The 23,351-nt window shown below is 42.8% G+C and overlaps 1 protein-coding gene across 1 annotated transcript in view; it reads left to right on the plus strand.

Moving 5' to 3' along the window:
• The first annotated feature begins 20,682 nt into the window (after nt 1–20,682).
• Nucleotides 20,683–23,351, plus strand: part of UTP20 (UTP20 small subunit processome component) — a 106,606-nt gene continuing 103,937 nt past the window's right edge. Inside the window, exons 1-2 of the mRNA XM_008256963.5 lie at nt 20,683–20,969; nt 21,853–21,933. Of these exons, the coding sequence (XP_008255185.2) occupies nt 20,925–20,969; nt 21,853–21,933 (126 nt within the window). The 5' untranslated portion in view covers nt 20,683–20,924. The remainder of the gene's footprint in view (nt 20,970–21,852; nt 21,934–23,351) is intronic.

The raw sequence follows: 23,351 nt of genomic DNA on the forward strand, positions 1-23,351 counted from the left end.
CTTCATTTTCTTTTCATCTCTTGGTTCTACTTTTGTCTGTCTTAGCTCCTTTTTGGTACAAGGTCTTCCCCATGAGGGCACAATAATCACAAACAGCCTCAAATTGATATTCTATTGTATTAGAAACTGAGTAAAAAGAGGGCTTCTCTCTCCCTATAGTTCAAGTCCACGCCTTAGGATCAACTTTCATTGGATTGACTAGGACTACTACCTATCCCTGCATCAATTACTTACCCCACACATCCATGGGGATACACTCTCAGCTGTGCCTGAATTATGCATCCAACCCTAGAGACAGGGAATGTGTTGGTACTGATTGAGAATGAACAAGGGGGAATTCTCAAAAAAATTAAAATGATGCTACTGAAAAAAAGAGAATAGATGAGAATGACATGTGTCTATTATAATCCTTCATGTTATTAATGAATTCAAGAAAAAGAGAGGAAGTGATGTCTGGTTGGTACTGGCATGATGCTTCTTCCACTCTACCCCAGATAAATGGCTTGAAAGCCAAATTTTGTTCACATCTCTTTATCACATAAGTGGATAATAAGACCAAGTGACCACACACTTCAAAGGAAGGACTTATGACAGGCAGAGAAACAACGGGATATCTGAACTTGATCTTAAAGACTCTTGAAGTGTGCCAATGACTTACATGAATCATAAAATTACTACCAACTCCTCCTATTTGGAGAGAGAGCATAGTACAGTGGTTAGGAGCAGATTCTAAAGATAGCCTGCATATGTTTGAGTCCCAGCTTGGACTTCTTTTTGAGGCTTTATGGCCTTAGGCAAGTTACTTGGTCTCCTTGTGCCTCAGTTTCCCCATTAGTAAATGGGATAACAGAACTTACGTAGGCAGAAGATTACATGAGCTATTACATGCAAAGCACTTAGAACAGTATTTGGCATATAGTAAGAGCCATAGTGTTCCAGCTATTAGTCACCTGGAAGATGCATGTGGTGACAAGTCCTTTGGAGCTGGAGTAAGAAAGTCTGGCACCATCAAGCAAAGGTCCATGACCTTGAATCATTTAATGTCTCTGAGACTATTTGTTCCTTTCTCTGTGTTATGACGGAAATTGTATCTACCCTTCTTACCTCTCAGGGTTTTCATGAAGATCAAAGGAGATATGGATAATAAATTCTTTGAAAACTCCAAGTCTTTTATAAATAACAGACATTATTAATATTAATTATCTCCATCCAGATGATCAGATTTGTGTATAATCAGGGCAGATTTTCATCCTACACTATTTTGAGCAAAGAATAGTTAGGAAAGAAAATCTGCTGCTGATATAAAATAATGGATTCCCCAACCAAACCATTTTAAAAGGCATTAACTTGTTCTGTGATTTGAAATATCTACCACCTCCTTTTGTACCTAGCATGAATTAAATTTTATTGTAATAAGTATGAAAGTGGGAGTCAGTACCCAAATTAGTCCCCAATTCTGCCATTCATTTCTTGTGCCATTTTGGGGAAGCCATTTTATTTCTCTGGATTTTCCTGTCTGTAAAAATAAATGCTTATAGTTCTGATTACCTAGCTCTTGGGGCAGATTTGTAATGAGCATGAAGAGATCTGGTCACTTCTTAGAGGGGCAATACTCATTACTTGGGTTAAATCTCCACTGAATCTTTGGAAAATATATCCTCTCAGATGTTATTTGATTATAATTATAGTATTGTATTATAAGAATATGTCCAAGAGTAAATGTTGAACTCCCAGTCCTTTCTCCACTAATATTGAAAACATTAGTATGTGTAAGAAGTTCTAGAAGCAACTTTTATAATTCGTTGACCTCACATAATGCAACATTCAAAGTGTGTATGTGTACTTGCCATATTTTGATGCAGGGTTGATTTTATGTATTTTATACACATAATTTTACAAAGCCACACAGTGGGATGGACATCCTAGGACAGAAGTCAGGCTTCCTGACTCCTTGCATTATATAGTTTACAATACATCACAATGATGACTATTATAAAAATTTTGCATGTTAGGGCCAGCGTTGTGGCACAGGGCATTGTGCTGTTACTTGGTATACCCACATCCCATATCAGAATACCTGAGTTTAGGTCCCACCTCCTCTTCCAATCCGTCTTCCTGTTAATGTGCATCATGGGAGGCAGCAGATGATGACTGAAGTACTTGGGTCCCTTCCACCAATGTAGGAGACTTAGATGGAGTTCCAGGCACCTGGCTTTGATTTGGCCCAGCCTGAGCTCTTATGGGCATTTGGGGAGTAAACCAGCAGATGGAATAGTGTGTGTGTGTGTGTGTGTGTGTGCCTTTCAAATATATAAAAACAAATGAGCATTTAAAGAATTTTTTGTACATGACTTTTCTTGAGTTATCTTAAATCACCTATATAACATATATATAAACATAGTTTAGGGTAGCAAGTGACAGAACCCAACTCAAATTGGCTTAAGCACAAACAGGGGATTAAAATCACTGCCATGGTCTGAATGAGGTTTTGGTTTGTCCCTTAGGGTTCATTCATGAGCCAGCAGCTTAGTCTCCACGGTGACATGTTGAGAAGTGGTGAAATCTTTGACAGGTGGGACCTAGTGAGAGGTAATTAGGTCACTGAGTGCATCACTCTTGGAAGAAATTAAAGCTGGTCTTGCAGCGAGTTAGTTCTCGAGAGGGAGGATTACTGTAAAGTGTGACTACCTCATTTCTTCTGCACACAGCTGTTTCCTTTACTGCTTCTCTGTCATGTGGTGATTCAACCAAGCGAGATTTCACCAGCACCTAATACATGGGGCCAAGTGATCTTGGACTTTCAGTCTCCAAAACTGTGAACTAAAAACATCCTTTATAAGTACACAGATTCACGTATTTTGTTACAGCAATAGTAAAGATACTAACACAGTGATGGAGAAGTTCAAGGACTAAACAGATACAGCACTCTGAATATACTTATCAATACTTTTCCTTCCCCTCCTGGCCCCCTGTGCCCTCCTCCTCTCTCCTCTGTTTTTCTTTTCGGCTTTCTTCTTGGGCAAATGACAACAATGGACATCACCAGCTTCAGGCTCCTATCATCTTGACAAATCCAAGAAAAAGAAGCCACTCTTTCCCTAGTAGCTCTATTAGAAGTTCACATAGGGCTCTCGGCCCAGTTTGGGCTACTTGCCATTTCTGAATCAGTCACATGGCCTAGGAAATAGTCTAGGACACAGGCCATGCCTGGTACCTAACCTGAACCTCGGATACTAAGAGTGAGGGAAGAGTGATTTCTCAAAGGACAATCAGGATACTGTTTCCAGCAGAAGAGAGAACAAATACTGTCAGTAAATCTACAAATGTTTACCACAATGTTATTCTCTAAATCTGTTCCTCCTAGTTCACATTCATAAGATGCAAAGCAGTATGAGGATGTAAAAAGAACACTGAACTCCACATCTGGAGACCTGGTTTAAAATCCCTCCAACACTTTATGATTCTCCGAGTTTCAGATCTCTCACATTTAAAATGAAGATGGGGGCAGGCAACTGGCACAGCAGTTAAGATGCTGCTTGGGATGTCCACATCCAGCACAGGATTGCCTGGGTTTGAGTACTGGCTCTGTTTCCAATTCCAGCTTCCTGCTAATGCGCACCCTGGGAGGCAGCAGATGATGGCCCACATAATGTGGTCCCTGCCATCCATGTGGGCGACCTGGCTCTGGCCTGACCCAGCCCTGGTTGTTGCATTTAGGGGACAGAGCAAGCTGATGGAAGATCTCTCTCTTTCAAATAAATTTTTAAAAATTAAATGATTCTCTTTAATGAGGATATTACTACCTACCTTATAGAGATAAATAGAAGAATTATATAATAATAACGATGGCAAACACTTAAAACAGCAACAACAGCAAACACATTCTATAGCATGTGGCATGTGTCAGACAATGTTCTGAGTGCTTTGGCATAGATTAATCAATGATTCCCAAACTGCAGCCTGAATCAGCATTAACTGGAAGGCTTGGGAAAGCGCTCCACCCCCAGAGTTTTTCATTCAATAGGTTTTGGGTGGATCCAGATAATTTGCATTTTTAACAAGTTCCCATGGGGTGCTATGGCTGGTCTGGTTGCAGCCACACTGTGACAATCAAAATATTGTGTTGCCTTCTCATAAAAACCCCACGTGGGCACTAGCATCCCCCACATTTTTTCAGTTGGTGGACTGAAGCTCATTTAGGAGAGCAAGGGTGAGAGCCTGGGAGGCCTGCAGTAGGGTCCAACTGCCTATGTCCTGTGATGGAGTGCCTCTTGTTCAAAGAAGTAATTACACTGTAACACTCAAGACAAAAACCAAACCAAGTGGAAGGTGAGGGAATGAAAAAGGGGAGAGAAATTCAAACTCGAGAGGCCAAATACTTTCCAAAGTAGAAGTCAACAGTTCAGCTAATGATAGAAATAAAGGGTAGAAATCATTAAAATGAGTAGATGAAAATATGTTGATGTTTTAAGTGTTCTAAAAGTAGTATAATTTAGACTATCCTCTGACATCTCTTCAATAAACAATAAGGAATTGAAAGTCCCTAATGGGTAAGGGAATAGGCCTTTGGCCTAGCAGTTAAGTCACCAGCTAAGATGATCACATTCCACATAAGAATGCCCAGGTTTGATACAGCCTCTGGCTCCTGATTCCAGCCTTTTGCCAATGCAGACCTTGGGAGGCAGCAGGGATGGCTCAAGTAACCCATGTGGGAGACCTGGATTGAGTTCCCAGTTTCCACCTTGGCCCAGGGCAGTCTGTCATAATGTGGGGAATGAACGATTGGGAACTCCTTCTCTCTCTGTCTCTGCCTTTCAAAAATAAGTTTTTAAGAATTAAAGGAGAGCCAGTGCCACGGCTCACTAGGCTAATCCTCCGCCTAGTGGCGCCGGCACACCGGGTTCCAGTCCCGGTTGGGGTGCCGGATCCTGTCCCGGTTGCCCCTCTTCCAGGCCAGCTCTCTGCTGTGGCCAGGGACTGCAGTGGAGGATGGCCCAAGTGCTTGGGCCCTGCACCCCATGGGAGACCAAGAGAAGCACCTGGCTCCTGCCATCGGATCAGCGCAGTGCGCTGGCCGCAGTGCGCCGGCCGCGGCGGCCATTGGAGGGTGAACCAACGGCAAAAAGGAAGACCTTTCTCTCTGTCTCTCTCTCTCACTGTCCACTCTGCCTGTCAAAAAAAAAAAAAAAAACTAAAAAAAAAAAAAATTAAAGGAAAAAGCTCATGGAGTGCCTGGGATCAAGTCTGCCTCAACTTCCAATCCAGCTTCCTTACAGTGCTTACACTGGGAGGCAGCAGATGATGACTCAAGTTACTTGGGCCCCTGCCACTCATGTGGGAGACCCAGTTCTGGGCTCCTGGCTTCAGATTGGCCCAGCCCTGGCTGTTGCAGGCATCTGGGGAGTGAATCAGCAGGTAGAAGCAAGCACTCTTTTGCTCACTCACTGTTGCTCTGCTTTTCAAACAAAAATAAATGAATAAACTTAACAGAAAAAAGCAAAATAGTCTGTTTAAACAAACAAATGAAAACTGTTTACCAAAAAATTAAATAAAGAAAAATCCATGACATCAATACAAATGGAGAGTGAAAGTAAGGAAGGAAACAAAAAGAACATAGAGAACAATGTGGAGTGTGTGTGTGTGTGTTTCAGGAGGTGGGAAAGGGTGTTACACATATTTTAACATGGACTGAAAAGCCTTACCATCTCTCCTACAAAAAGTTGAGTCACTCACTGTATTAAACAATAAAAGCAGCCACAGCCACAGCCACAGCACGATCCGCTCTTTATAAGAGGCATGATTAGGACTATAGACAAGAATAGCCTCCCATTAAGGAAAAGTTCCATGCAGGGGCTACAACCTGCCTGCCCACAGGAGCCAGGATACCTTAAGTCATTGTGTGGGCCAGGGAGGTGGTATGGGCAGAGGCAAAATGGTCACATCAAAGGACAGCCACTACACAACTCCAGCTAATTGTTGCTTTTCAACATGAGGCTCCACTGCTGAAGATTTGCTGATTTTTCAAGATAAGTTGGAAATATAGATGTTTGGAAACCTGAAACTTTCAGATGTTTAACAAATTAAAATATTTTAAGAATATTACTTGGTAAACAAAATTTATCTGTGGGCTTCCCTGGGCTTACAGGACTCACAGATTTGTAATTTCTGGTCTAATGTTTCTAATGCTTGTTTTTTTTTTTTAATAGAAATGAGTTTCTTTTATTTTTAAGACTTATTTTATCTATTTGAAAGGCAGAGTTACAGAGAGATGGGGAGTGACAGAGAGAGATCTTCCATCTGCTGGTTCATTCCCCAAATGGCTACAAATGGCCAAAGCTGGGCCAGATTGAAGCTAGGAGCCAGAAGCTTCATCTGGGTCTCCCACGTGGGCACAGGGAGCTATCTTCTGCTGCTTTTCCAGGTGCATTAATAGGGAGCAGGATTGGAAGTGGAGCAGACGGGACTTGAACTGGCACCCATCTAGGGTGCCAGCATTTCAGGCAGCAGCTTAATTTGCTATAATGCCTGAGCTTTAAACAAGTGAAAGGAAAATAAAAGCTCTTTGATTCTAGGGTGAAAGTGATTACACAATGCAAAGGGAAGCAATAATAATTAATGTTTATAGAGCTCTGCATAGGTTACAGGAGTCTTTGACTTGCTCTGTTTCCAACGATTTTCTTAACAACCAGTAAGCAAAAGAGCAGACTAGGTCATTATGCCTATCTTAAAGATGAAGAAATGGGCTCAGAGAGCTTCAGTCACTTGTCCAGTCCCCAGAACTGGAACCCAGCTATTCTTCCGCATTCAGTCTCCACCTCCCACTGTCTCTGATTTATACACAACTGTGAACAAGTTTTCTCAAGAAGGGCATGCCCTGTGGACCAGCTTTCCTTACTATTATAATTCACAACTATTAAAACATCTTCCTTCTCTTGCTTCTCTTTCACTTCACTCTCTTAAGACATCACTTCCTTGGTCCCTTGTTCCAAGTCAGATTTCTCTGGCTTGATGTATAGCCTCCATTAGCCCTTTCTATTATTTATTTTTATTTATTTGAAAGGCATTGTGACAGAGGGAATAGAAGCAATAGAGAGACAGAGATCTTCCATTTGCTGTTTCACTCCCCAGATGCCTGCAATAGCCAGGGTGGTGTCAGGCCAAAGCCAAGGGCCTGAAATTCCATCTAAGTCTCATACTTTTGGGTGTCAGGAAACTAGTGGAGGCATCATCTGCCATCTCCCAGGATGTGCATTAGCAAGAAACTGGATGGAAAGCAGAGCAGGAACTCAAATCCAGGTCTTCCCAAGCAGCAGCCCAATCCGCTGAGCCATAACATTACCCTAAACCCTTTCCTAGATCAGACTACGCTATACTATGCAAATTTGTCTTCTTTCAGAACACCACAACAAAATCTTAAACTTTCAATAGCTTTGTATTACTGTTGACCCCACCTTACAGATAAGGAAATCAAGGCTTTCCTCATCTCTGAGTTTCAACCTATCCCTTATTCTCTCCTTTTTTTTTTTTTTTTTTTTTTTTTTTTTTTTTTTTTTTGACAGGCAGAGTGGACAGTGAGAGAAAGAGAGACAGAGAGAAAGGTCTTCCTTTTTGCCATTGGTTCACCCTCCAATGGCCGCTGCGGCTGGCGCGCTGCGGCCGGCGCACCACGCTGATCCGAAGGCAGGAGCCAGGTGCTTCTCCTGGTCTCCCATGCGGATGCAGGGCCCAAGTACTTGGGCCATCCTCCACGGCACTCCCGGGCAATAGCAGAGAGCTGGCCTGGAAGAGGAGCAACCGGGACAGAATCCGGCGCCCCAACCGGGACTAGAACCCTGTGTGACGGCGCCGCAAGGCGGAGGATTAGCCTATTGAGCCACGGCGCCGGCCTATTCTCTCCTTTTAATTAGTCCAAGTCTGCTCAGCATGACATCAGTGGCCAATGCTAACTTGACAGGGTGTGGCTTTGGCTTAAGAACTGAAAATAGGGTCACATGTGGCACAGCAGGTAAAGCTGTCACCTGTGATGCTAGCATTCCATATGGGCACTGGTTCAAGTCCGCACTACTCTACTTCCAAACCAGTTCCCTGCTAATATGCCTGGGAAGGCAGCAGAGGGTGGCTCAAGTGCTTGGGCCCCTGTACCCACGTGGGAGACCTGGAAGAAGCTCCTGGCTCCTGGCTCCTGGCTCCTAGATTCAGCCCAGCTCTGACCACTGTGGTCATTTAGGGAGTGAATCAGTGGATGAAAGATCTCTTTCTCTCTCTCTCTCTCTCTCTGTCTCTCCCTCTCTCCCTCTGTCACTCTGCTTTTCAAGTAAATAAATAAAACCTTAAAAAAAACTGAAAATAACCAAAATTTTTTCAACCATTCTGACTACTTACATATACTGTTCCCTCTACTGAGATAACACTAGTCCTATCCATGTTCCTCTCTTGCCTAACTCCGATTCATCTTCCTGGGTTTAGCTTAGATGTCACTTCCGCTTCCTAGCAGGCTTCTGTGAACTCCATTTTCATGACCAGGCTGGACAAACTCCTCTGTGCTCTTAAAGTGCCCTGAGCTGAATCTGCAGTATGCTAGGTAGTAAGAAAATAAATACTAAAAAACAAAATTTCTGGGGGCTGGCACTATGGCTTAGCGGGTATAGCTGCCTCCTGCAGTGCTGGCATCCCATATGGGCACCAGTTAAGGTCCTGGCTGCTCCTTCTGATCCAGCTCTCTGCTATGGCCTGGGAAAGCAGTAGAAGATACCCTGCACTCACGTGGGAGAACCGGAAAAAGCTTCTGGCTTCAGATTGGCACAGCTCAGGCCATTGCGGCCAATTGGGGAGTGAACCAGCGGATGGAAGACCTCTCTCTCTCTCTCTCTCTCTCTCTGCCTCTCCTTCTCTCTCTGTGTAACTCTTTCAAATAAAAGTAAATACATCTTTAAAAAAAATTTCCAGGGGCTCTTCATAAAGCTCAAGTAGGAAAGAATGAGGGAGCTGGGTCAAGTGTGTGGCACATTGGTTAGGCTGCCACTTGGGACCCCTGTATTACATATCAGAGGGCTTTGGGTCCTAGTTCCACTTCCTATTCCAGCTTACTGCTAATATGCACCCTGAAAAGCAGCATACAATAGCTCAAGTGCTTGGATTACTGCCACCCATGTAGGAGACTGAGTTCCATACTCCTGGCTTTGACCTGGCCCAGCCTTGACTGTTGTGGGCATTTGGAGAATGAACCATTGAATGGGAGAATTTTGTCTGTCTATTTCTGTCTCTCTTCTTTCCAAATAAAATATAAATAAATTAAAACATTTTTAAAGAATGAGAAAATTACATGAACAGAGGGGCAAGCAGAGCCACAGTGGAAAAAAGGAAATGGCAGATTGTGAGGAGGCACAAAGGGTGAGAGCTGGGGACCTGGAGATGTTATTAAGAAAATAGTGTTTTTCACTGTTGCCTTAAATATTCCATAGAATTGCAAAAACTTAGCTTGGGGAGATACCTTAAAAGCTGAATGATGCGAGGGAGGAGGCAAGATGGCAGAATAGGAAGGGAGCACACTGATGGTCCGGGGAGAGATAGTTTAATAAAAGTGGAGATACAGCAGGTTCAAGGAAGAGTAGGGGAGGAAACAGCAGAAGAAACTCTTCCGGAATGCGTGATTCACAGCGGACCTGCGTGGAGAGTGTGGGAGCCCACAGTTCGGGACACCAGCGGCAGACTCAACACACCAGCGCTGGAACGCGAGGTGAGCCGAACCTCAATTGCCCGAGACACCGGCAGGCAAGCGGAGAGAGGAGACTAGAGGGAACGACCCCCAGGGGGGGAAAGTTCACCAGGCTAACTGGAAGAGAGAGAGAGAGAGAAAAAAAAAAAAAAGGTGACTGGCACAGACACGGATTTCTCTCTCTCTGCTCACCTCTCAAGGGCGAGCAAGACAAAGAGCAGGCGCCATCTTGGACATACGTCATAAGCAGAGCAACCTCAGGTCTGCACCAGCCCTGAGCCTAGCAGAAAAACCTGACTCTGGGCGGGGCGAATTAACAGGAGATTAGGACCTAGTAAATTTGTGGTGCTACTGAACTGAGACTGTGAAAAAAGAGATGGTGGGGGAGAGAACTCACGGAATTCACGTGAGCACTCTCCAGAGACGCAACAATTCTGTAACTCTGGCAACCCAGTGGGAGACTGAAGGAGAATTTGAGCCCACTCTGAGGGCCAAACAGATTCCCTGTGTGGTCCTTGGGAAAGAGCTTCTGATCTCTGGCTCCTGTGGGTATATAATTTGCCTGCTAACTACCTCCAACTTCGTTCAGCTGTGCGGAATTACTTCCCTTTTGAATCAAAAAAAAAAGAAAGAGAGAGAGAGAGAGAGAGAGAGAGAGATTTACCACGCCTAACCTGGGAGTGTCACCTTTGGCACACCAAACAGAGCTCTCAGGCCACACCCATCTCAAGCCCTAAGGCTCCATCAAAAACAGATAGTCCACTTAATCTAGAGTCATAGTATAACAAGAAAAAGCACCACAGTGAAGAAACCAAATATCTCCAATATGCCAAATAACAAACGCAAAAACCAAGGTAATAAAAACAAGGAAGTCACCATGACGCCCTCAAATGAAAAAGACACCCCAATTCAAGATTATGAAGATGATGACATAGAAGAAATGCAAGAAGCAGATCTCAAAAAATTGATAAGAACATTAAGAAGTTCTCAAAAACAAATTCTTGAACTACAGAAATCCTTAATGGACAAGATAGAAAATCTCTCTCGTGAAAATGAAATATTAAGGAGGAATCAAAATGAAACGAAACAACTAGTACAACAGGAAACTGTGATAGTGACTGAAGTGAAGAATTCAATAGATCAAATGAAAAACACAATAGAGAGCCTTACAAACAGAATGGGTGAAGCAGAAGAGAGAATATCGGACTTAGAAGACAGAGAACAGGAAAGGATATAGTCAGACCAAAGAAAAGAAGAGGAAATTAGAAATCTAAAACATATTGTCAGGAATCTTCAGGATACTATTAAAAAACCCAACATTCGGGTTCTAGGAGTTCCTGAAGGAATGGAGAGGGAGAAAGGATTAGAAGGCCTTTTTAGTGAGATATTAGCAGAAAATTTCCCAGGTTTGGAGAAGGACAGAGACATCCTAGTACAGGAAGCTCACAGAACTCCTAATAAACATGACCAAAAGAGATCCTCACCACGACACGTTGTAATTAAACTCTCCACAGTGAAACATAAAGAAAAGATCCTAAAATGTGCAAGAGAGAAACGTCAGATTACTCTCAGAGGATCTCCAATCAGACTCACAGCTGACTTCTCATCAGAAACTCTACAAGCTAGGAGGGAATGGCGAGATATAGCCCAGGTACTAAGAGAGAAAAACTGCCAGCCCAGAATATTATATCCTGCAAAGCTATCATTTGTGAATGAAGGTGAAATAAAGACTTTTCATAGCAAACAGAAATTGAAAGAATTTGTTGCCACTCGTCCAGCCCTGCAAAAGATGCTTAAAGATGTGTTACACACAGAAACACAGAAACACGGTCATCAATATGAAAGAAGGTAAAGGAAGGAAACCAAGGAAGGAAAGCTCACAGCAAAAGATCACAGGGAATTCAAAGCATATATTAGAACTTATCTTTGGCAAATGGCAGGGCAAAGTTACCACTTATCATTAGTCACATTGAACGTGAATGGCCTGAACTGTCCAGTTAAAAGACACCGATTGGCTGATTGGGTTAAGGAACAAAACCCATCTATTTGCTGCTTACAAGAAACACATCTTTCCAACAAAGATCCATACAGACTGAAAGTGAAAGGCTGGAAAAAGATATACCATGCCAACAGAAATGAAAAAAGAGCGGGCGTAGCCATCTTAATATCGGACAACATAAACTTTACCACAAAAACCATTAAGAGAGACAAAGAGGGACACTACATAATGATTAAGGGATCAATACAACAGGAAGATATAACAATTATCAATGTATATGCACCTAACTACAGGGCACCAGTTTATCTAAAAGATTTATTAACGGGCTTAAAGGGAGACTTAGATCCCAATACAATAGTACTGGGGGACTTCAATACTCCACTCTCAGAAATAGACAGATCAATAGGACAGAAGATCAACAAGGATACAGTAGATTTAAACGACACTATAGCCCAAATGGATCTAACAGATATCTACAGAACTTTCAATCCTACAGCTAAAGATTTTACATTCTTCTCAGCAGTACATGGAACCTTCTCTAGGATTGACCACATACTAGGCCATAAAGCAAGTCTCACCAAATTCAAAAGAATTAGAATCATACCATGCAGCTTCTCATACCATAAAGGAATGAAGTTGGAAATTAGCAACTCAGGAATCCCTAGAGCATACGCAAACACATGGAGATTGAACAACATGCTCCTGAATGAACAATGGGTCATAGAAGAAATCAAAAGAGAAATCAAAAACTTTCTGGAAGTAAATGAGGATAACAGCACAACATACCAAAACTTATGGGACGCAGCAAAAGCAGTGTTAAGAGGAAAGTTTATATCAATAGGTGCCTACATCAAGAAATTGGAAAGGCACCAAATAGATGAGCTTTTAATTCACCTCAAGGATCTAGAAAACCTACAGCAAACCAGACCCAAATCTAGTAGAAGAGAAATAATTAAAATCAGAGAAGAAATCAACAGGATTGAATCAAGAAAAACATTCCAAAAAATCAGCCAAACGAGGAGCTGGTTTTTTGAAAAAATAAACAAAATTGACACCCCATTGGCCCAACTAACTAAAAAAAGAAGAGAAAAGACCCAAATCAATAAAATCAGAAATGAAAAAGGAAATGTAACAACAGACACCACAGAAATAAAAAGAATCATCAGAAATTACTACAAGGACTTGTATGCCAGCAAACAGGGAAACCTATCAGAAATGGATAGATTCCTGGACACATGCAACCTACCTAAATTGAACCAGGAAGACATCGAAAACCTAAACAGACCCATAACTGAGACAGAAATTGAAACAGTAATAAAGGCCCTCCCAACAAAGAAAAGCCCAGGACCAGATGGATTCACTGCTGAATTCTACCAGACATTTAAAGAAGAACTAACTCCAATTCTTCTCAAACTATTCAGAACAATTGAAGAAGAGGGAATCCTCCCAAATTCTTTCTATGAAGCCAGCATCACCTTAATTCCTAAGCTGGAAAAAGATGCAGCACTGAAAGAGAATTACAGACCAATATCCCTGATGAACATAGATGCAAAAATCCTCAATAAAATTCTCGCCAATAGAATGCAACAACACATCAGAAAGATCATCCACCCAGACCAAGTGGGATTTATCCCTGGTATGCAGGGATGGTTTAATGTGCGCAAGACAATCAATGTGATACACCACATTCACAGACTGCAGAAGAAAAACCATATGATTATCTCAATAGATGCCGAGAAAGCATTTGATAAAATACAACACCCGTTCATGATGAAAACTCTAAGCAAACTGGGTTTGGAAGGAACATTCCTCAATACAATCAAAGCAATCTATGAAAAACCCACAGCCAACATCCTATTGAATGGGGAAAAGTTGGAAGCATTTCCACTGAGATCTGGTCCCAGACAGGGATGTCCACTCTCACCACTGCTATTCAATATAGTACTGGAGGTTCTAGCCAGAGCTATTAGGCAAGAAAAAGAAATTAAAGGGATACAAACTGGGAAGGAAGAACTCAAATTATCCCTCTTTGCAGATGACATGATTCTTTATTTAGGGGACCCAAAGAACTCTACTAAGAGACTATTGGAACTCATAGAAGAGTTTGGCAAAGTAGCAGGGTATAAAATCAATGCACAAAAATCAACAGCCTTTGTATACACAGACAATGCCATGGCTGAGGAAGAACTTCTAAGATCAATCCCATTCACAATAGCCACAAAAACAATCAAATACCTTGGAATAAACTTAACCAAGGACGTTAAAGATCTCTACGATGAAAATTACAAAACCTTAAAGAAAGAAATAGAAGAGGATACCAAGAAATGGAAAAATCTTCCATGCTCATGGATTGGAAGAATCAGTATCATCAAAATGTCCATTCTCCCAAAAGCAATTTATAGATTCAATGCAATACCAATCAAGGTACCGAAGACCTTCTTCTCAGATCTGGAAAAAATGGTGCTGAAATTTATATGGAGGCACAAGGGACCTCGAATAGCTAAAGCAATCTTGTACAACAAAAACAAAGCCGGAGGCATCACAATACCAGATTTCAGGACATACTACAGGGCAGTTGTAATCAAAACAGCATGGTACTGGTACAGAAACAGATGGATAGACCAATGGAACAGAATTGAAACACCAGAAATCAACCCAAACATCTACAGCCAACTTATATTTGATCAAGGATCTAAAACTAATTCCTGGAGCAAGGACAGTCTATTCAATAAATGGTGCTGGGAAAATTGGATTTCCACGTGCAGAATCATGAAGCAAGACCCCTACCTTACACCTTACACAAAAATCCACTCAACATGGATTAAAGACCTAAATCTACGACCTGACACCATCAAGTTACTAGAGAACATTGGAGAAACCCTTCAAGATATTGGCACAGGCAAAGAATTTCTGGAAAAGACCCAGGAGGCACAGGCAGTCAAAGCCAAAATCAACTATTGGGATTGCATCAAATTGAGAAGTTTCTGTACTGCAAAAGAAACAGTCAGGAGAGTGAAGAGACAACCGACAGAATAGGAAAAAATATTTGCAAACTATGCAACAGATAAAGGATTAATAACCAGAATCTAAAAGAGATCAAGAAACTCCACAAAAACAAAACCAACAACCCACTTAAGAGATGGGCCAAGGACCTCAATAGACATTTTTCAAAAGAGGATATCCAAATGGCCAACAGGCACATGAAAAAATGTTCAAGGTCACTAGCAATCAGGGAAATGCAAATCAAAACCACAATGAGGTTTCACCTCACTCCGGTTAGAATGGCTCACATGCAGAAATCTACCAACAACAGATGCTGGCGAGGATGTGGGGAAAAAGGGACACTAACCCACTTTTGGTGGGAATGCAAACTGGTACAGCCACTATGGAAGTCAGTCTGGAGATTCCTCAGAAACCTGAAGATAACCCTACCGTTCGACCCAGCCATCCCACTCCTTGGAATTTACCCAAAGGAATTTAAATTGGCAAACAAAAAAGCGGTCTGCACCCTAATGTTTATTGCAGCTCAATTCACAATAGCTAAGACCTGGAACCAACCTAAATGCCCATCAATGGTAGACTGGATAAGGAAATTATGGGATATGTACTCTTTAGAATACTATACCGCAGTAAGAAACAACGAAATCCAGTCATTTGCAACAAAATGGAGGAATCTGGAACACATGCTGAGTGAAATAAGCCAGTCCCAAAGGGACAAATACCATATGTTCTCCCTGATCGGTGACAACTGACTGAACACCAAAAAGGAAACCTGTTGAAGTGAAATGGACACTATGGGAAACGGTGACTTGATCAGCATAGCCCTGACTGTTAATGAACAACTTAATACATTATCCCTCTTAGTAGTTTTTTTGTCTGTTCTACTTAATATGACTGGTTTAATTCTGTAATTATCACACAGTTATTCTTAAGTGTTGAAAATTAACTGAAATGTGATCCCTGTTAAACATAAGAGTGGGAATAAGAGAGGGAAGAGATGTATAATTTGGGACATGCTCAAGCTGACTTGCCCCAAATGGTAGAGTTAGAAACATAGCAGGGGATTCCAATTCAATCCCATCAAGGTGGCATGTACCAATGCCATCTCACTATTCCAAGTGATCAATTTCAGTTCACAATTGATCATAATTATGGGACTGAGAGCCAAAGGGAGCACATAAACAAGTCTAGTACCTGCTAACACTAACCGATAGAATAAATAAAGGGGAGAGTGATCCAACATGGGAAGTGAGATACTCAGCAGACTCATAGAATGGCAGATGTCCTAAATAGCACTCTGGCCTCAGAATCAACCCTAAAGGCATTCCGATCTGGCTGAAAAGCCCATGAGAGTATTTCAGGCATGGAAAGCCAAGACACTCTGGCAAAAGATCTCTGTGAGTGAGATCCCAGTGGAAAGAACAGGTCTTCAAAGAAGGAGGTACCTTTCTCTGAAGGGAGGAGAGAACCTCCACTTTGACTATGACCTTGTCTAAACAAGATAAGAGTCGGAGAACTCACAGGGCTTCCATAGCCTTGGAAACTCATGACTGGAGCATAAGGAGATTACTGATGCCATATACAGGAGTGTCAATTGGTAAAGTCAACAACAGGAGTCACTGTGCACTTACTCCTCATGTAGGATCTCTGTCCTTAATGTGCTGTGCATTGAGATTTAATGCTATAACGAGTACTCAAACAATATATTTCACTTTGTGTTTCTATGGGGGTGCAAACTGTTGAAATCTTTACTTAATGCATACTAAACTGATCTTCTGTAAAAAAAAAAAAAAGAAATTATCAATTCGCAACTTGACTCTCACTGGGATTAAACATGACAATAGGTCTGATCTGATTTCATCATCATTTAAAAAAATCATCTATTTTTCACTTTATGTTTCTGTGTGGGAGCAAACTGTTGAAATCCTTACTTAATGTATACTAAGCTGATCTTCTGTATATTAAGATAATCGAAAATGAATCTTGATGTGAATGGAAGGGGAGAGGGAGTGGGAAAGGGGAGGATTGTGGGTGGGAGGGACGGTATTGGGGGGAAGCCATTGTAATCCATAAGTCGTACTTTGGAAATTTATATTCATTAAATAAAAGTAAAAAAAAAAGCTGAATGATGCGACTGCATACCCAATGCAGGAGATATGTTACCCTTAAGGTTGTCAGAATTAAATAAAGTATTTTGTGCCTTGTTAATTTAACAAACACTGAATAAAGAGCTCTTAAATCAGGGAACTCACTGGCAATATAAAGTTTAAAAGTGCATATTATCTTGTTACGGAACTTGGCAGGTTGCCAGATAGTAGAGGCTACACAGTCATTTACTTTCCCATTCAGCAAACATTTATTCCATGCTCTATGCACGAACACAATACCTTGAAAGATTGGTTTGATCATCATCTCCATTGTATGAGTGAGGAAATCAAGTCTTAGAAAGGTTAAGTAATTTGCACAGCTGTGGTACCTGTCAACATTCTAGCATCTTGCATCCATTAGCTATTTGCTCTGCACAGCCGCCAATGGGGAAGGTACTTTTTCGTTAGCTCTGTTTACATACACGACAGAGTAACTTAGACCTAACACCAATAAATAGCAAAGCCAGGATTCAAACCTGGACAACCCAGTTCCAGCATCTATACTTTAAAAAAAAAAAAAAAGATTTATTCATCTACCTGAAAGTCAGAGTTACACAGAGAGAGGAGGAGAGACAGAGAGAGGTCTTCCATCCGCTGGTTCATTCCCCAGATGACTGCAACAGCCGGAGCTGCGCCAATCCGAAGCCAGGAGCCAGAAGCTTCTTCTGGGTCTCCCACATGGGTGCAGGGGCCCAAGGACTTGGGCCATCCTCTACTGCTTTCCAGGCTTTAGCAGAGAGCTGGATCAGAAGTGGAGCAGCCAGGACTCAACTGGCGCCCATATGGGATGCTGGCAGTGCAGGCAGCAGCTCCACCCGCTATGTCACAGAGCCGGCCCCAGCCTCTGTACTCTTAATCACCATGTTATATTAATATATCCCATTTTGGGCTTCTAATTCTCTGAAATCCTCCAAACATTTTAGCTTATATGCATTTTTCTGAGAATTTCAGCTTTTTTAGACTTCCATGAGGGATCTATGTCCTATAAAAAGCTAAGAACCATCTAAAGAAAAAAAAAGACATGGCTAATTATTAGTCTACTGGAACCCAACTAAACATTGAGCCTTTCAATATATTATTATTAAAAAATAAAATTCAGGGGCCAGCGTTGTGGTATGGAAGGTAAAGCCTTCCTACATCACCTACTACACCAGCATCCCATGTGAGTGCTGGTTCATGTCCCAGTTGTTCCACTTCCAATCTAGCTACCCGATAATGGCCTGGGAAAAGCAGCAGAAAATGGTCCAAGTGTTTGGGCCCCTGTCACCCATGTGGGATACTTGGATGAAGTTCCTCATTCCCAGTTTTGGCCTGGACCAGAGGTAGCCATTGCTGGCCATCTGGGGATTGAATGAGCAGATCAAAGATTCTCTGTGTAACTTTGCATTTCAAATAAAGAAATAAATCTTAAAATTCATAAATTCTATATAGCCATTAAAATATTTAGAACTGGGACTGGCATTATGGTTTAGCAGGTAAAGCCATCATCTACAGTGCTGGCATCCTATAATGGGCGCCAGTTTGAGTCCTGGCTGCTTCTCTTCCAATCCAGCTCTCTGCGATGGCCTGGGAAAGCAGTAGAAGATGGCCAAAGTCATTGGGCCCCTGCACCTATGTGGGAGACCCAGAAAAAGCTCCTGGCTCCTGGTTTAGGACTGGCCCAGCTCCAGCCATTGCAGCCATTTGGGAAGTGAAGCAGCAGATGGAAGACTTCTCTCTCTCTCTCTCTGCCTCTCTGTAACTCTTGTCTTTCAAATAAATAAATATTTAATAAAATAAAATAAAGTATTTAGAACTATGTGACAACAGAAAATGCTGCTATAGTGACAATAATAATAATCTGAAAGTATTACATCTACTTCAGTTCCTTGCTGTGATTCCCACCTCAACGAACTCAGATTATGCTTCCTTTGCTGCACTCTAGACCGTCCATCAGAGACCTGCACCTGTTGGATCCATCAGCTTTTTTCTACCCTTAGCATTCAGTATAGTTGGCCACTGGCTCTGCTTCCACACCTTGGCTAGTCCATTTCTACCTCACTAGCTCTATTACCCAATCACAAATACCTCATGCTTGAGGCAGATGGATGCATTTCAAGTATTTAAGTCACAACTCCAGGCCTGACTGCTACACTGAACCTTCTACAGTATTGTATCCAATTGTCTACTTAACATCTCTCCTTGACTATCTCACATGTAAGCGCCTTAGCCTAATATTTCCAATCAGAATTATCAATATTATAGTCTTGTTTATCTTCCATAACAATGCGTAGCCCATAGTAGACTTTCAAAAAATATTTATTGAATCAGTCAATGTTATGAAGGGTGGTTATGTTTAAAAACTTATATACACACATATATAAGTTTTATTTAAGTTTTAAGTTATATTTAAAAACATATATACACATATACAATTTTCCTTAACAACATGCTATGCATAGAATATAGTAAGAAAAACTCCTAAACATACACAGGTTGTGAAATTAAAAGAGTTTTCTATGGGGCCAGCACCATGGCACAGTAGGTTAAGCCTCCACCTATGGTGCTGGCATCCCATATGGGCCCTGGCTGCAGTCCTGGCTGCTCCACTTCCAATCCAGCTTCTTGCTAACAGCCTGGGAAAGCAGTGGTAAATGGCCCAAGTGCTTGGGCCCCTGCACCCCAGTGGGAGACCTGGACGAAGCTCCTAGCTCCTGAATGGCCCAGCTCTGACCATTGCAGCCATTTGGGGAGTGAGCCAAGGGATGGTAGACCTCTCTGTCTTTCCCCCTCTCTGTCTATAACTCTGCCTCTCAAATAAAGACATAAATCTTAATTTTTTTTCTAACAAATAGTTTTTTTTTTCTTTAAAGCTCCTTTTCTATTTTTCAAAATATGAAATCCGAATGAAGACTCCCAATTACCAGCTGCACAATTTTGGTTTCCTCTTGTTTCAAAGGGTATTAAAAATAGACCCCCTGCAGCAGGTTAACGCCCTGACCTAAAGCACCGGCATCCCATGTGGGCGCCGGTTCTAGTCCCGGCTGCTCCTTTTCCAATCCAACTCTCTGCTCTGGCCTGGGAAAGCAGTAGAAGATGGCCCAAGTCCTTGAGACCCTGCACCCACACAGGAGACCAGGAAGAAGCTCCTGGCTCCTGCCTTCAGATCAGTGCAGCTCCGGCCCTTGCGGCCAATTGGGGAGTGAACCATTGGATGGAAGACACCTCTCCCTCTATCTCTCTCTCTGCCTCTCCTCTCTCTGTGTAACTCTGACTTTCAAATAAATCTTAAAAAAAAAAAAAAAAAAAAAAATAGATCCCCTGCCTCTCCTCTCTGTGTGTAATTCTTTCAAATAAGTAAATAAATCTTAAAAGAAAATAAGATAGACCCCCTTTAGGGGCAGGCGACACACCCCACATTGAGTGCCTGGGTTTGATGATTGCCTCTAGCTATTGGCTCCAGCTTCCTAACACTGACCTTAGGACACCAGCAGATCTTTGCTCAAGTAGTTGCATCCCTGTCACCCACAGGGGATCTCCAGATAGCTTCTGGCTCCAGGCTTCAGCTCAGTCCAGGCCACTGGGGACATCTCGGGGGCGAACCAGCAGATGAGTGATCTCTGGCAGAATTATTAAAATATACACAGCTCTTTTCTATTTGTCTAGCGTTCACAGTGAGCTTTTCTGTAGAAATATGAAGGGAAAGAGTTTTCGCGGGGTTGCACGGTACTAGTTACCGGCAGTTAACCGGCTAGTGATGACGACAATTACGTTTTAGTTTATAATGAAAACACTCTTTCCTTCTCCTGATGTACTGGAGTGAAAAGAACGCCCCCGCCCACGTACCCGCCCACGCCCCTCTTCCGCAGCCGGCTCCCGGGCCGGGCGCGCCTGCTCCGTCCGCTTCTTCCGCACACGTGACTCGCTCTGGCTCCTCCTACCGACAACATGGCGGTGCCCAAAGGCTCAAGCCGCACGTGAGAGAGTGTGGGCGTCTAGGGCAAGGAGAGTACAGCGTGTGGGTTATATCCCTTCCACCACCGTTCCCGAGGTTCTTGCAGGTCCCCGCCGCACCCCCGCAGCCATGAAGACAAAGCCTGTTTCGCACAAGACGGAGAACACTTACCGGGTGAGCACGAGAGGTTGGACCGGGACCCTCGGGTCTCCGCTGGCTCAGCGGTGAGACGGACTCGCAGCGGGGCTCCGGGGGCTGCGGAGTGCTGGACCGAACCTGAGCTTGTCCCGAGGCTCTGGCAAAAGTGGGAGATGCCGTGTGTAGTGAACACGGGGTGGGGCAGTGAAGTCTGAGCCGCAGGTTACGCCTGTCGTTAGTAGGATCTGACCCGTCCTAGGAACTCCCTGAAGGCCGGAGTTAGCGTTCAGTTACCTGAGAGCCTATGACCGATTCTCCCCTACCCTTTTTTCTTTAAAGACCGATTTTCGTGTCTTCAGCTAATGGCTGGTATAGCTCTTTGCTCCATGATAGTTTCTTTTCAGATCTTCCTTACGATACAACTGTAGGTCTGTACATGTTTAAAAAGACTGTTAGCTTGATCCCTGGGCATGTAGGATGAAACCTAATAGAACTAATGAGACCAATCACACATGTTCACCTAGGTTCACCAGCCTTACCACAGAAATTTTATTTGAAATGACGTAGCTGAAAGAACTTTTGCAAACATACAAAAGTATTCATTATCTTTGAACGTGGTACTTCGAAGACCCTATGCCTTCTGTTTTGTTTTTGTGTCTTTTGCCATTCATCGGGGATACCTACTTTTAGTCTTAAAACTTAGATGCATGTTTTTTGAGTGATAGAAAACCCAAGTCTGAAATGACAAGCAAAGCAGACCGTTACTTGTCAGGATAGTACACAAGGGGGCTTACTGAAGATTTCAACTTCCTATTGTTATGAGGAAATTACCTACATGTGGTGCATACACAACACTCAGATATTCTAGGTACGGTATATATTGAATGATAATGTGCCTTAAATATGCTTTCCCTCCCAGTTTCTCACATTTGCTGAACGACTGGGCAATGTGAATATCGACATCATTCACCGTATCGATAGAACTGCCAGCTATGAAGAGGTAAGAGAATGTGTTATTAGTTTTTCAACTATTTCAACTAGTTTTCAAATATTCATAGTTGGTTGTTTGCTTCCCCTACTAGTAGAAGTGAGGTATTTTTCAAGCCCTTCCTTTGTGAACATGAAATAGATTAGACCTGGGCTCTCTAATATTGTAACCACATATGGCAAATTAGATTCACAGTAAATTAAAAATTCAGGTGTTTAATCGCCATGTGGCCTATTGCTACCACCTCAGACAAGTGCAAGTATGGACATTTCCATCATTGCAGAAAGTTCTCTGGACTGAGCTGTGTAGACAGGTTCATCTGATACCCAGCTGCCTTGGTGATGTAGCCTCTCCCTTTCCCATGTGCATTCTGCACTGCTGCAGCTCCTATTCCTGCCCTGTGATTTTAGTGATTTTGGGAAGTCTGTTTTCCTGGGGCTTAGTTTCCTCTTCTATAAAAAGGAAAGGATGAGGCTATGCACTTTTTTCTGCTTCTAACCATACCTTAACTCTGTCATCCTCTGCAGAAATGTTTTTCTTTTTTAAATTTATGGACACATGCAAATGTTACACAGCAATATAATAAATAATAAGTCATGTATACCGTGTTAATGAACTAAACAATATAGTAGTTGTGGGGAGCAATCCGGACTGGACTAAGTTGCTCGAATTAGGACTTATTCTATGCATCTGCTCTCCCACAATATGGCGCTGGGAGAGAAGTAAACAGCTTCCGCACAGCTGCCTCCAGTTCAACCAATTAACTGTAGGACTTGCTCCTGATTGGAGAGCAGCGTACTCGGCGTGTGGGCAGCCGAGTTGGGATTGGCAGAGAAGGACTATAAAGGAGGAGAGAAACGGCATGCACCGGGAACATCTATGGGGAACATCTAAAGGGAACCCGTGCAGCCCCAGAGAGCCGGCCGGCGGTGTGCCGCTCCCCTGCGGAAGTGGGGAATGCGGCCAGGGGGAACTGCCCTTCCACGGAGGTGGAAGGGATAGTAGCCAACCCGGGAAGAACCAGCAGCAAACCCGGGGAGGGCCGAGCAGACGAAAGAACAGCGCAGGGTCCTGTGTTGCTCCTCCACGAAGAGGGGGAGCGACATAATGGTGCCGTGACTCGGATAGGAAACCTAGGACGGATTAGCAAACTTAGGAGGGAAGAAACGGGAAGAATTGGGAAAATATCGGAGAGAGAAACTAGCAAAGAGCCAAGGGAAATTATCGGAGAGAGAGACTAGCAAACAGCCTAGGGAAAAGCCGGACGAAAAGGGTGCCGGAGGAAGCTGTTGAAAGCCTAGGCATAGACTCAGATACGGACTACGGGGGGAAGCTGGGAGAAATCTCTAAGGGCGAAAGTGAAAGCTAAAACAAACAGACTCGGACGCGGACTGTGGGGAGAGGCCAGGAGAAATGAGGGAGGAATATCG

The sequence above is a fragment of the Oryctolagus cuniculus genome, chromosome 11 (genome assembly GCF_051225735.1).
Source record: "Oryctolagus cuniculus isolate XC-2025 breed Fujian yellow rabbit chromosome 11, ASM5122573v1, whole genome shotgun sequence".
In the NCBI taxonomy this organism is placed as follows: domain Eukaryota; kingdom Metazoa; phylum Chordata; class Mammalia; order Lagomorpha; family Leporidae; genus Oryctolagus; species Oryctolagus cuniculus.